At 44.3% G+C, this 14,149-nt stretch overlaps 2 protein-coding genes across 13 annotated transcripts in view; one reads left to right on the forward strand and one right to left on the reverse strand.

Annotated features, from left to right (window-relative positions):
* Positions 1 to 7,495, reverse strand: part of RECQL5 (RecQ like helicase 5) — a 39,725-nt gene extending 32,230 nt beyond the window's left edge. For 3 of the 10 annotated variants that reach the window (XM_075044542.1, XM_075044538.1, XM_075044548.1), the window contains exons 1-6: positions 7,252 to 7,290; positions 6,667 to 6,797; positions 5,268 to 5,389; positions 2,904 to 3,422; positions 2,139 to 2,244; positions 1,535 to 1,646 (exon numbers count right to left, since the gene is read on the reverse strand). In XM_075044542.1, the coding sequence (XP_074900643.1) occupies positions 1,535 to 1,646; positions 2,139 to 2,244; positions 2,904 to 3,422; positions 5,268 to 5,389; positions 6,667 to 6,787 (980 nt within the window). In that variant the 5' untranslated portion in view covers positions 6,788 to 6,797; positions 7,252 to 7,290. Of the gene's footprint in view, positions 1 to 1,534; positions 1,647 to 2,138; positions 2,245 to 2,903; positions 3,423 to 5,267; positions 5,390 to 6,666; positions 6,881 to 7,251; positions 7,291 to 7,364 lie in introns of those variants that run through there. The other 7 variants (XM_075044545.1, XM_075044539.1, XM_075044540.1 and 4 more) reach the window with 7 other exon arrangements.
* A 23-nt stretch (positions 7,496 to 7,518) lies between these two features.
* The window catches only part of SAP30BP (SAP30 binding protein), a 31,946-nt gene continuing 25,315 nt past the window's right edge, over positions 7,519 to 14,149 (forward strand). For 2 of the 3 annotated variants that reach the window (XM_075044551.1, XM_075044549.1), the window contains exons 1-3: positions 7,519 to 7,684; positions 7,841 to 7,950; positions 10,952 to 10,999. In XM_075044551.1, the coding sequence (XP_074900652.1) occupies positions 7,570 to 7,684; positions 7,841 to 7,950; positions 10,952 to 10,999 (273 nt within the window). In that variant the 5' untranslated portion in view covers positions 7,519 to 7,569. The remainder of the gene's footprint in view (positions 7,685 to 7,840; positions 7,951 to 10,951; positions 11,000 to 14,149) is intronic. The other variant, XM_075044550.1, reaches the window with a different exon arrangement.

Here is a 14,149-nt window from a genome sequence, read left to right on the forward strand (position 1 = left end):
TGTTTTAAATACCAGTCTGCCTCAAAACCAGCATGTCCCAGAGGCAGGTATGATGCATATGGGTGTGGCAAAAGATTAAATGACAAAAGCAAGCAAACATGTTTCTTCAAACACAAATACTCCAGGAACAGGCCAGGCAGGAAGCATCAGACCCCTACACATTCAATCCCCATCAGGAAGTTTACTGAAGGAATTGATAAATAATCTCAAACAAAACTGAAGTAGCAGTGAACAGAAAGGAGCAGATCCCATCAGAAGGAGAGACAACTTTGTTCTCCCTTTTGTACAGAAGAGTCACCTCCAGAACTAGTCAGACCTGATCTTACTTGATAACATATGCATGAATACTCAGAACTCTGCTGAGATAGAGTGAAGGCTAAGCAGCAGTGCCTTGTTGCCTGGGCTTGGCTATAAAGTCCTTTAAACTATTAAAAAACATCCTGTAAAGAGCCATTTTAACTCCGTTCCTTGGAAACTAACTATATTACAAGCATATTCCAGCTATATTTCACACTCAATCAGCCCTATGCATTTCAGTTACTCTTTGCCTTTTTTTAATGACTACTGTACTGAACAGGGCAAAGTGGTTTCAGCAGGTCATTAATTTATGCTGCTCTCCTAGGAGACTTCTCATTTCTCTGTTGGGTAACATGCATCAAGCAGTAAAATACTCTGTCACTGCTATGGGATCCTGTTATCTGGCAGCACAGTGACACAGACAGAAGAATGGCACAGTTGTGAACTGATGTGATTGCCTCAATGATGTCCTGCTCCTCTCCCACAGCGTTCAGAGCAATTACTTTATGTGGATTTTAGAGTAAAGATCAGGTCTGTGTGGGGTGTTGTGTGAGCTGCACCTGAGTTATCCCTCTACTAAGTGATCACAGCTCACAATACTAACTCAGCACAGCTATACTGCGGTGCAGGAATTCTAACACCACAGAGCAATTACGGTGACAGTTTTAGAAGTCTCAGAGGAACAGCAATTGCAAACATGTGCAAAGTTTCTGTCCTTGGACTAGAGCTGTATTTTTTTTATATGGTTATTGCCATTTGTGAACTGCTATTTTTTCCCCATTGCATTGCAAAAGGACATCTCTAAAAAAAGCTGGCTCTGGCTATTTCAGTAGAGGGTGTATGAATTATTTGAGTTGCAGCTTTCCTTCCCACTGCTTTTTAACAGCAGCTATTGCACTAAGAGAAGTGAAAGGGACAGCTGTGATTGCATTGAGATGGCTCTTTTTGAAATCCTGAAGGGTGTGGCAAAAACCAAGCATTCCTCCCATTTTCTTGGCTTTGATGATGACTGGCAAAGAGGAGCTCTGGTGCCTTGTTTTTAATTTCTTTACAAAACCCTTCCAGATTTGTTTTTGCTGCTTCTAAGATAAAAAAACTCCAGCTCTGGTTTTGTGGGGTTTAGCAAGGATTCATCAGGCATTTTAGTCAGGTGTATCAGGTAACAGAGAGACTGAGGCTTTCTCTTTCCACTGCTCAGGTTTCAGGCTCTGGTGGTGCACAACACAGCCTTACACACCTGACGTTTGCTTTGTCTACTCCCATTCCAAAACTGATGGTTGCAACAATAACTGGGATCTTCTCCTCCATCCATTCATTCTGGATTGAAGTCCTGTCAGCTGCCTTGAGTCCTAGGAAGAGAAAAAGAGGGAAGGAAGCAACAACAACAAAAAACCCAATAACAAAAAAAAAAGAAAAAGAAGAAAAGAAACGAAGATTTTCTTCCTCTTCCATTCCCCCATTGCAAGCCAACCCCCTCACTAAAACAGACTGATGGACTGATGTACACACTCCTCTCTGCCCATGTTTATATTGGCCTGTGATCAAGCAGAAGTCAGCAGAGGCTGTTTCTATTCCAAAGAGAAAAAATTCAGATCCCTCCTGCGATAAAAGCAGTTATATTTAGGCCATGCAAGATCCAACAAAACCAACAGTTCTGAAGTGAAGGGAATGCCATTCTGTTGAAGGCCCCACACTTACCTCACAGACCTGACGCGTGAGCATCAGACACATTGCAGACCATGCCTAGAAAGCTGTTTTCTAGGTAGCCCCAACCCAGGCCTTAAAGGTGGTACAGTTCAGTTCTACCAGCTACTGAGAGATGCAGATGCAGCTTCCAATACCTGCATGATACGCCTTGGCTTTCACTCCTCGGTAGCTCAATTCAATAGCCAGCTGGTCACACACATCCCTCATCCTGCAGTACACAATGCCACAACCGGAGTACACCTGGGCAGACAGGAGTGAAAGCCTGTGACACTGTCTGAAGCAAATCAACAAAGCTGCCTAAAGCTAATCTCTTCTCCAAGCTGATTTCCTAGCAACTGAAAGATACTGTTGCAGCACAAAAGTAAATGAGATATAAAGAAAGTTTCCTTACAAGTCCTACAAGGCCTAACATTGACCAAATATGGTCCTCAGTAGGCACAAGGCAAGAAGCAGTCTCCCTCCACCTTACAGATAAACTCAGGTGCAGAGGTTATAACTGAGTTGCTTAAGAGTTATTTTGGGAACTAGTGTTAGAGCAGGAGATTCAATATAACACTCCAAATGCTTCTGTTCACCCTCGCCACACTAGAAGAGCAGAACACAATCAAACATACAATGATTGCCTGGGACATGACAAACCAAGACAGAAATGTTAGTTGCTCATTCCTAATGCATTTTCTTTCAGACGAACCCGTTTCTGAGAACACCTCTGAAAAGAACGTAGCCTTCACATTCTACCTATTTTAGAGGAACTAAAAATATACCCCAGCACTTTCCTTCCAGGGACCTCCTCCTTCCCTGCCACAGACCTGTCACGGCCATACCAACCACTGGAAGGTCAGTGACCATTAAGGTAGATTTTGTTCAGTTTAGCCTTCTTCCCCAAATATAAAACCTACCCCAGTGGTGTTCTTCACTTCAAGCGCCTTCAGACAGAAATCCTTCAAGTTGGCATATGGATCAGTTAAGAGCTCTTTGAACTGCACATCATAGAACAAGTTAGATCTGAAGCAAGGAGTCTTAAATGTGGAAATCGGCTGCTTTAGCTTAAGTGCTGCCACAATGTCCTCCTGGACCTCTTTGGTGGCAGTGGCAGTCAAGGCAACGCATGGTGTATTGGGTATGCGAGTGCGCAAGGTGCCCAGTCGTAGGTAGTCAGGACGGAAATCATGTCCCCACTGAGAGACGCAGTGCGCTTCATCAATTATCAGGTAGGACAAGAGGTTTCGGGACACCAGAGAGTTCAGGGTAGGTTGGAAGGAAGAGGCAGCTGCCATCTCTGGGGTGATGTACAGGAGCTTTACTTGGGGCTTCTCACTTGCTAAGTCAGCCAGGATGGTCTTCTTTTCCTGGGCAGAAAGCTTGGAGTTCAGAGAGCAGGCTTTGATCTTCAGAGCCAGCAAGTGATCCACTTGATCCTAGAGTAAATACAAAATTAAAATTAAATGAAAAGCAAATGGAAATAAAGAAAGTCACTATCACCAAGAAAGACTACTAGGAAGATCCAGGTAAGGCCCCAACTTCCACCTCCAGGATCCAGTCTCAGGACAACATACACCTACAGTGGGTATTCAGAACTTCAACTCTAGATGCCTTTATCTTCAGCTGTAAGCGTATCTGTCCAGCTCTTACATCCAACTGCATTTTTGTGCATCCATTCACTTTAAGACAGTGTTTTTGCTGCTAGGGAACACCAGCAGGGATCTGTGCAAAATAACTCATCATAGCCACAGTGACCTGAAACAAGCCACCAACACGTCTCAGGATTTACACTATCAGGAAGTCACAGATGGAAAATGAATACCACCGCCCTACAATAACAGAGTGCATTTCATTCCAAAATAGCTAAAGGAGCACAGCTGAGATAGGACCAAATACAAGGATCATGCAAATCACCACTGCAACAGAACCAAGTCTGGATGAGAATCATGCCATGAAAACCAAGAAGAAAACATGGCATCACATCCAGATACATCCAGATGAACACTGGGCATATAAATTCACCACCCTACCCCTACACTGAGCTGTTCACTTGCATTTGACTAGCACATAACATTTCAGAAGATATGAATAGTCCTGACAAATGGATATCTCATTATTTTACTCAATAACTGTTTGCAGTGATTGATTTAATATCCACTGTTCTGTTCACAAAGTCAACTCTCAGCCTTCCCTATAATAAACTACACAGACTAAGCTCTTGAAGTCTGGCTACAGTGAAATACATCATGATCATTTCAGGCATAGCCACCCCATCTCAGGGCTTGATGAGAAGACATCTGAAGGTGCATTCCAGCTCTGTTCCCTAAGACTCAATGAGCCCATTTCAACCTATTTCTCACTGTGACACATTCTGCTTCACCTGCAAATCTTACAGTGATAACTTTTTTAACCTCCATTTCACTGACAAAATATTGCCTGTGCTGGAGCTTAATTAGAAATCCTCTCACTTGGAACAAATTCACTATTTATAACACCTTTTTGAGATGTATCACCCACCCTGCTCTCAATTCTTAAAATGTATTACATTAAGACTGTAAAGTAGTTAAAAAAACCCAACAAACACCACAAAACCCAAAACAGCAGCCTACAACACCAGATATCATACAGTGTTAATCAGATGCTCTACAGAAGTCTAAGCAATGCTACAGCTGCTCTTACAGGGAGGTGTTTCTCTGAACTGGTAATGAAACAGTAGAAGAGGCAAAATACAGGAAAAAAAAGGTGTCTCAGATGAAAGTGCTCAAGGAGCAGCTCTGCTAAACCAGCTTCTTCCCATGACAGAAAGACTGACCACAACAAAAAGACATTTTGATGCAGAACAAATTATGCCCTCAAAGACAACTTCATCATTCCCAGAGTTATTACTTTATAGGTAAAATGGCAGTTTTCTTCTGGGGAAAGATACAGTTTGGTCCATTTAAGGTACTCTGCTGCTTCTGTATAGCACACTAGAGGTGAAACACAACTGGAGAAACTGGAGAAAGGCTCAGTTATAAAAACCACTAGGTTATTATTAAAGAAGAAAAACCTCCTTTTAGAGAGCTGCGTAGTATCACACCAGAGTTACTCTGCTCTGCAGCTAAGTTGCAGTCTCTTCACCTATCACCAGGGTAAGGAAAACACACTGAAACATCAAGATGACAATCCAGAGGGAGGCCAACAGCAGACTCAGGGACAGAAAGACAACAGGCAGCTGTGCCTGCAGCATCTCGCAACCCCCTTCACTGAATGCTTTTCCACAGCTAACAGGAGACAGTTACCTGAATCAGTGCAATCAGAGGTGAAATGACAATGGTGATGCCCACTGCCAGAACTGCAGGAAGCTGGTAGCACAAGGATTTCCCTGCCCCTGTGGGCATGCATACAAAGACATCCTTCTCGCCTGCAAAGACAACAGAAGAAAGCTCAAGGCTACTGAGTGGTGGTGAGTTCCCAGGGCCCTGTCTGGAGGGGTGAGCACAATGGCTTGTAAACTGTGAGAAACAGCGTATGTGTGCATGTACCATGTGGCATACCAACAAAAGACACTTCATTTTAGGTTCTAAAAGCATAGCAATACTTTGCATGCCTGCAATGGTTTCCTTCAAAGAATCTCTGATTGCTTTGTAAACATTTAGAAACAGCCTTACAAAAGTACCAGAAGATACACAGAAACCAAGATAAAGAGAAGTTAAACAAGTTATTCATGCTAATTCTCTTCCAGACGAGCTGCCTTCACTCATCTTCAGACCTCCAGTTACCAAATTACCAGGCCCATGACAGATCTTTACCACATCCTCTTAAAGCTTGTCCCACAAAGGTACCTCATAAGAAATAAGGGTTGGAAATCTCACCCACATAGATAATATTGTGCAGTTAGTAACTGTCACTGCGCTAAACAGTATCCACTGCAAGTCAGGTTGATGCCAGTGCATGCAATGTTAATAGGCAGAGACACCCTGCTGGCAGAACACCAGTTTTGGCTGGTCTGTTGTCAACAGCACGTCTGCATAGCTGCTGGAGATAGATGAAAACTGTAATTATATCCTGAATGCCGAGTTTGACACTGTTCTGATTCGCACTGCAAGACCTGCCAGGGGACCTGACAGCTAGCAGCTTGTTTGTGTGAGCTGCCTGTCCAACCAACAGCGGTAGGCTGGTCGATATGTTAACAGCAGCAAAATCATGTTTCTGATAACGGCCACATGATTCAGAGAACAGATATGAACGATGCCAGGAAATCAAGTCTTCTACTGGCATCACCTCTAACACAAGGACAGGTTTACTCTGAAAATGTATACATTTATGAACAGTTTTTACCTCATCTGACCATAAACATGCTGGCAGATGCCTCCAGAGGAGACACCAACAGTACTGCACTTTAACATTTCCTATTTCCTAGTTGATGCAATAGTGGTGTTACAAAATGAATGCAAAGGAAAACAGGCAGGGCAAAGCTGTGCTCAGAGAGTTTGTGTGCAGCACATGCTCATGCTCCTGTGCCGCTGAAATGATCTCAGAGCAGAAGAGGCCTCAGAGGGCTTGGAGAGCTGGCTGGTCCTGCCTAGTCCAAGTGATGCGTCTCCTCAAAACAGGTGCGACACCAGCTCCTGCAGTATCACCCTCACAGGAAGATGGAAAACCAGATATGTTTCACATCTTTCTGATGCCAAGCCTCACCTCTCGCCACAGCCATGGTCGCGCTTTCCTGCAGGAAAGTCTTGAAGGACTCAAACCCAAAGACCTTTCGCAGTGTTTTCCGGACCCTGCCTTCTAGGCCCGGGGGAGCCTCGCCGCTCATCTTAGAGAAGCTGTGAACAGTGACAGGAACCAACGCTCAACCTGAATGCTGTCACCCTCCTCTGGCTGAGGCCTGCCCCGTCTCATTGCCACCTGCGCGACCTCCCCCATGGCTGCCCTGCCAGGTTCCCCCCTTTTTTTAGCCCCCCCCCCCCCCGGATGCTATCCAGGCCTCCTCAGTGGAGGGAACCCCAATATCGTTTATTCTGAGACAGACCCCCGCTGAGGCCTCCCCATGGGGCACAGGCCGGGTACCGCTGGGGGTTGAGGAGGGCCACAGCGGTGGGGGGGACCCCGCTGCCCCCCAAACCCGCCCGCACCCCGACATGGTGGGGGGACGGGACACGACGGGGTCCTTCTCACCCACACCCCCCTCCCCACGCAGGGTGTATCCTTCCACCGCCTCATGTCCCGTCCCGTCCCGTCCCGTCCCCTCCTCGCCCCGACCCCGACCCCGACCCCCACCCTCTCACAGTTGGTCAGGGTTCGGCAGCTGCTGTCGTGGCGCCGCGTAATGACGTCAGAAACAGCTCTTAAAGGACCATCCCCCCCCCCCCCACTATAAACAGGCCGCGCACCTTTTATCTCTCCTCTCCCTCCCCCACAGGAACCCTGCTCCGCCTCGCTGAGGGGTCTTCTCCTCTCGCTGTGCGCGGACGCCGGAGCTTTCCCGGTTTAATGTGAGCCCGCTTAAGGCGGAAGAAGACGGGCGGTGTTGCTATGGCAGCCGCGCTGCGCGCGTCATCACTGCGCGCCGGAAGTCCGCCGCGGCGGAGGCGGAAGATGGCGGCGGCGAAGCGGAGCGTCCTCTCCTCGTTGGCGGTTTATGCTGAGGATTCGGACCCGGAGTCGGATAGCGAGGCCGGGACGGCGGGAAGCGATGGGGGAGCGGCTACGGGTGAGGGCAGGGAGAGGGCCGGGGAAGGCGGCGGGCCGGGGCGGGCCGCGCGGGGGAAGTCCGCCCCGGCCCGCCGCCTTCCCCTCTGTGAGAGGAAGGCCCCACTCGTTGCCACCTCCCTTTTCCTCGTGGTTTTCCTTTTCTCTTCCTCTTTAGGAGAGAAAGGCGGCCTCGTCTCGGTTGGGTACGGAGACGACGACTTCACCCGCCTGGAGGGGGACGAGGACGGGTATGAAGAAGAGGATGATGAGAACAGCAGGCAGTCAGTAAGTACCTCTGTGCTCCGAGAGCTTGCCCTGACTGCTTTCACACGTTGCAGAGGCTTTTCTCTCTCCAAAGAAAGCCTCTGAGTGGCAACCATGATGGAACCTGGAATATCTGACTCCTGGTGTCGGTTTTGGCACTCTCAAAATACTTATATTTGCTCTGTTTTCAAGTAGAAAGCATTTGCCTTAAAACCCATCAGCAGCTTGGCGCAGCTCGTGTTGTTTGTTACTAACTGTGCTGATGGCATTTGACTTTTATGGGAAAAAGGCTGGTACAAATCAACAGCTACACTAAATGAAAATTATTCTTTAAACATAGTTGACATATATGAGAACCTCGTAAAAGGAATATGCTGTTGCATGGTCAGTTGGAGGATTAAAAGGAATAAAGTTCTGTGATGTCCTAAATTATTCTTTTATGTATAACTCAACCCACTCACTACATCAGGTTACCTTGATGTATCAGTGTCCTGTCTAGGTGTGAGTGGCTTTTGTTTGTCAGAGGTGCATGGCATGTGTATAACATCACCTAAATACCGAGTCAGCTGATGCATTGTGAGACATTGTAGCTCACTGCCTATAAGTGCAGCTGTAATACACAAAAGGTTATATAGTTCTGTCATGTATCTGTAAGAACAACGTGATAAGTTTGTGGGGACTGGGGAGTGAGGTTCTTGTCTCCTTTCTTTCTCATCAGCTTTCTGCTTACCACCACATTAAGAATATGTTATCTTGTCCCTGTTCTAGTGTTTTGGCTATTCGGTAGATGAAAGAAACAGGGTTATGTTACTATAACATTTCCTCAGTAAAGTCTACTTTGTGTGCATTAGATCAGTCTCTTATGAGACACTTACTGTTTCTGCCATCTGTTTTCCCAAGTAGCAGACAAGAAATTTGTCTCTCTCTTGTTCTTGCTTTTGGTTTTGTTCTATTGCTAACTGGAGAAGATACAAGCAATAGTATTCAGGGGCTGCTCCTGGCCTTTGGCCAAGTAAAGTAATGTTTCTTTACTGCTTTAGTGATCCTTCTTTTTATATCCAAAACCTGTAGACCCTCCTTCAATGAGATGTCTTTAGTTTGAAGAAAGTGGTAGGTGTGATCCAGATGTTTGTCAAGATCAGCTGTGCTTAGTTTGCATTGACAAATGGGCAGGTGAATGGAGTAGCCTTTATTGCATGCACAATTTTCAGTGCAGATTGCAGCTGTCCATTATCTGGGAGGTACAACTTGCTGTCAAGTAATGGCAATTGATCAAGTCACTCTGGTGTGAGCCCGTAGGTCTTGCATATGTTTGTGGTTACTGTACAGATGTGCGCAGGTTACACAGGGTGCCTTCTCTCCAGTCTTGTTGCAGGAGAGCAATGCTTGGTTTTGCATTAAATATTCTTTGACCAGAATCGAGAGTTACCTTGATATTGCTTGTGCTAGTAGTTTATACTGATTATGAGTTGTTGTTTTTAGAAAGCAGCACGAGTTGGACTTAGATTGTCCTGGGCTTTTATCTAAACAACTTTGTGCTTGTATTATCTACCTTAACAGTGACTGAAAAGCCTCTGTCTTTTCAAAGGCAGTTCTCAGTAATGCTTCTTTGTTTGTTGATGTTTCAGAGATGTCCCCTGCTAGGTTAGGAGGTTTTGAGAGCTGTTTCAGTTACCTGTCTATAACGTGAATGATTCAACCCATTGCTGCTTTGTTGAAAATGACTTTTATCTTTATAATATAGGTGGGACTGTGGAGGGGAGAGGAATCTCATTTGTGATAAATGCCAAGTTACTTGGTACTATGGTTTTTTTCTAGTTAAATATTTACTGTTATTAAACTTTGACAGTTAAGACTGAGTTATTAGCATATATGCATGTTTCAGAAAGAAGCTGGAGAGCAGCTGAAGTGAAGGAGTTTGATGTCCCACTTCTGTGGGGATATGCACGTTAATTCAGGCAATTAAAACTTACTGACATTATTGTGTAGTCATTCTCTAGCTTCCCTTGCCAGAACTTGCTCATGTGCTAATACTCTGAGGTGGGCATTTTGTTGTAAAATCTTCCTTTGAGTTGCATGTAATCATCTCACTACTTTTTTGTTTTTCTTTTTGAAACTGAAACACCAAGTTCTTGGTTTGGGGCCAAAGTTGAAATTTGTGGCAAAGTTTGGAGGAAAAACCATTCTGCTGAGTTGTCTGAGCATGAAGAACATTTTCTGCTCCTCAAACTTGTTTTGAACCCAGACGATGTATTTATGTCTAGGAACATAGGTAACTCTAGGATCCCCAGTGAAGTAGCTCATGGGACAGTAGAATGTTAGGCTTATGTACCAGCTGGGACCAAAGCTGGAGCTTCTCACGCAGTGTAAAATCTTATGCAAGGCTGAGTTCAGTATTTCAGGCTCTCGCAGGGCAGAAATTTGCCCTGTTCTTTGCCCTGTTCATGTCATCTGCAAACGAGGCTGCAACAGCACTACAGATAAGAAAGATGCGGTGTCAGCTGGCATCACCGGATCTTTGGAACTTGGTGCTAGGCCAGACCCTCACCAAGCCTGCATGTCTGGTTGGATGGCAGGCCAACTGTGTGTCCTCTGTGTGTTGCTGATGTATGCTTGGGAGTATAACAGATCTTGCAAATGCTGCTTTTTCTGTGAGTACTGCTAAACGGGGGCAAATGCAAACTGGAAAAGACAGAATTATCAAATGACAAATGCTTTTTCCCCAGTTCTCTTGCTTCGTATTGTCTAGTTCTGAGCATTCAGGAGCTGCATGTGTTTTGCAGGGTACATCTGCTGCTGACTGATGCTTTTGCCTAAAAAAAAAAAAACCAAAACAAACAAATACTTCTTTCCCTGACTATAGGACTTTTTTTCTGGTCATGAGTGGGTGGGGCAAAATTTAACTTCTGTGGAAAGGGTCTTGGACTACTGCTGGGCTGCTGAATGCAAGCCCTTTGCTGTAAGTGCAGTTACTTGCCAAGCCTGCTCTTTAAGCTTAATCCTGTAAATTCTTGTCTTGTAGGAAGATGACGATTCAGAGACTGAAAAACCTGAGGCTGGTGACCTAAAGGTATTTGGAAGTGTGGTATGGTGGTGGGGGGGGAAGCTCAGTACAAGAGGAATAAGTCTTAACAGCATGGCTTGGTGTTCATTTGTGATATTCCTTAGCTAGTTTCATACTTCCCTTGTTGTAGCTGTAATATGTTTTTTTGACTTTAGTTCTGGCTTCTGCCAAAGGTAGTTACCAGTTAGGCTGTGGGCTGTCATGATCGAGACCTACATTCATGAACTTAGCCATCGTGTACGTTAGGTCTGAGGTGGGTTTTCTGACAGCTTCTCGCCTATTTTGCAGTGGTCTAGGAGATGGAGTATTCAGTACAGACTTCTCTTAGGATCAGTGTTAGTTGGAATACTTTCTTCTTATAGAACAGCTAAATGAATAAACGATCTTATGCTCCTAGAGGTCATGAAATGTGTCAAAATCAATTCACTTGTCTCCAGCTCTCTTTCTGTCCATCTGAATGAAGCGTTTTGTAAAGGTTGTATTTGAAATTAAAAAAGTGAAATAAGATCCCCAGATGATAGCTGTCATAAATAGTGGAAGTTTCTCTTTATCTTGGGATTACATCTTGTTTCTGCTGAAAAACAGGTGTTTAACAGCACATAGCAACATATATCAGGCTAATAGCTGGAAGACAGTCAAAAGACCAAATCCATTTGAAACTTTATAGAGAATTGTGCTCAAATTTCTGTGCTAGCTCAATCCCCCATGCAATATAAGCAGTCTTGTTGGATATCGAGTGAATGACAGTTGCAAGGGTCTTTTATCCAGTAACTTCCTCAAGGGCAGTCTCTAAGCCTTGCTAAGAAAACCAGAGGACTGTGCTGCAAACTGAAATTCTGTAGAGTGTTTGAATTAGCATAGGGCTTTGATAGGACAAGATGAAGGCAAATGAATGTGTTTAGCTATTGTGCTTAAATGAGTTCTGTAGCAGCACCTTCTTCCAGTGTCCACAATATTTTTATGGGTTTATAATGATACATAGTTGAAAATCTTGGCAGCTGTACTGCAGTTGAAGTCTCTTGCATCAGTGTGTGGAATACCATTAATGCCTTTGGCATACAGGTAGGAGACACTTGGAAATGGAATGTATTGTCTGCTTTCCTTGTCACAAGAAAATAAATCACGGTTTTTTTTGGAAGAGAGGAAAAGATAATCTCTTACCCTTTTTCTACTTCTAAGTTTTTGCCATTGTGGCTGGTAAGCATGCTAGCAAGATGTTTCTGTAAAAACCGCTGGATACCAATGTGCACTGTGAAAGAAGAATAGATGAGTTTTCCTTAAAAGAGAGATATGTTGTACATCACCACAACCTCTGTAGTAGGGCCCTGTTGCAATTGTATGCATTTCTGACTCCTCTAAAAGAGCTCTAGTACTTCAGGGCAATGGGGAAAAAATCTAGCAAGAGAGAACAAAATCAGACTGTAGTAGCTCTTGTCTGAGTAATGATGCATTACAGAATTCTTACCACTGAATTGTGTGGCTACTGCTTTAATACGTTGCTGACATTTCATGTTGGCTCATTTAAAAAGCCTTCTGATTTCAGTGAGTTCTGTGTCCTACTCTCCAAGTGCATTTTGCCCTTCTGAAGAGCTACACATGGTCATGGAGCAGTGTTTCAGCTTTGGTGGGGAAGCAAGCAACACTGAATGTATTAAAAGCATTTGGTATCTTGCGTATACTCTGCAATAGGAACTCTACAAGAACTGAAAATATAAATTAAAGTAAAACTTAAAAAAAAAAAAAGGTAAAATGTAATTCCTGCTATATCCTAGCACAGCATGAAGGGTGAGGATTTGAGAAGATTAGCAGGGAAGCAAATCTGAACTTCAGCAGTTTCAGACTTCCATGTCATCCTTAATAGATGTCTTCATACTTAAGTGAAAAAGGCAATAGCATCCTCTGGACTTTTGGGGTTTTTTTGAATTCTAGCTAAATAGCCAGCTGGCATTTGGGGGAGTACACCTTTGCTATGCAGCATACTGCAAGGCAGCCCAGTGCTGTGCTGGCAGTAGAGCAGGTGTGTTGCTGTATGGCATTCTGTGGGGCACTGATGGAATTGCACTAGCCATGCTGTTAAGAAATTCACTCGGGATGGGGGGAGATGGAACATCATTGGAGCAGTTGCAAATGTTTCCTATCCCCCTTTTCCACCAAGTGGCAGTGTTCTCCTCGTTCTTCCTCATTGTTTTAAGCTTGCAATATCTATGATAACCAGTGAGTAAGAGTTGTAGTTACTATAAATCCAAAGTGTGGCAAAAAGTGAGGCGCTTGATTATAACTTGCTAGCACTTTCGGATAACTTTATTTTGTTTTGTCCCAGCTGAGTGCATAGTTGTTCTTGCTCTGTCAGCTACGTTGTAAGATATCACAGACCTGGAAACGTGTTTAAATAGATATCACATGCCCTTTATATGTGGCTAGGGCTTTTCCAGGGTCTGAATCTGACTGTATGCAGAAGGTAAATCCTTTAAAATGCATGAATGAGAAAACTGTTGCAATTCATCAGTTAATTGTAGTCTTTTCAAGCCCTGAATATACATTCGGCATTTTTCTCTGGTGTTTTGCCTCTTTGTACATATAGTGAATGAACTACTTTGAGATTATATCTTGAATAATTGACCAGGACACTTGAACCAGGTTGTGTGGAGGAGTTCCCGTGTTGCTGGTGATTTGGCCTCATTCTGCACTTTGATAGTAGCAGACACAAAACCTCCAGAAGGTTCAGTTGGTGTCAGTTGTGGGTGTAGACTGAGGAGACAAAGTGGGGAATGATGTAAAAACTGTCTGGTAAAGTGATGATGGAGAGAATGGCCTCAAATAGCCCCACTGGGGAGATATTTTTCTACCCTACCTATGGTATTTATATTTCTCTCAGGTTTTTATCTTGATTCCAGGGAGTATGCCCTTCTCGATCTTGATGAAGGTGCATCTGTCTGTACAGCCCTTGTTCCTCACTAGAGGTGAAGTCAATATAATGGGCTAGGTGGGACTGCAGCTTTCATTGTGTTGTTTTTTCTGCTGAGTAGAAAGTCTACAATAAGCTTTTCAAGTTCAAACACTGTAATGTCAAACTGGTCTTTTCTGTCTACCCTCAGAGAGAAATAGGTGGAGACTTTTCTATACACCTGTTTGGGGGAAAGTGTGTGCCAGGAGTAG

The sequence above is a fragment of the Buteo buteo genome, chromosome 13, assembly GCF_964188355.1.
Source record: "Buteo buteo chromosome 13, bButBut1.hap1.1, whole genome shotgun sequence".
Taxonomy (NCBI): domain Eukaryota; kingdom Metazoa; phylum Chordata; class Aves; order Accipitriformes; family Accipitridae; genus Buteo; species Buteo buteo.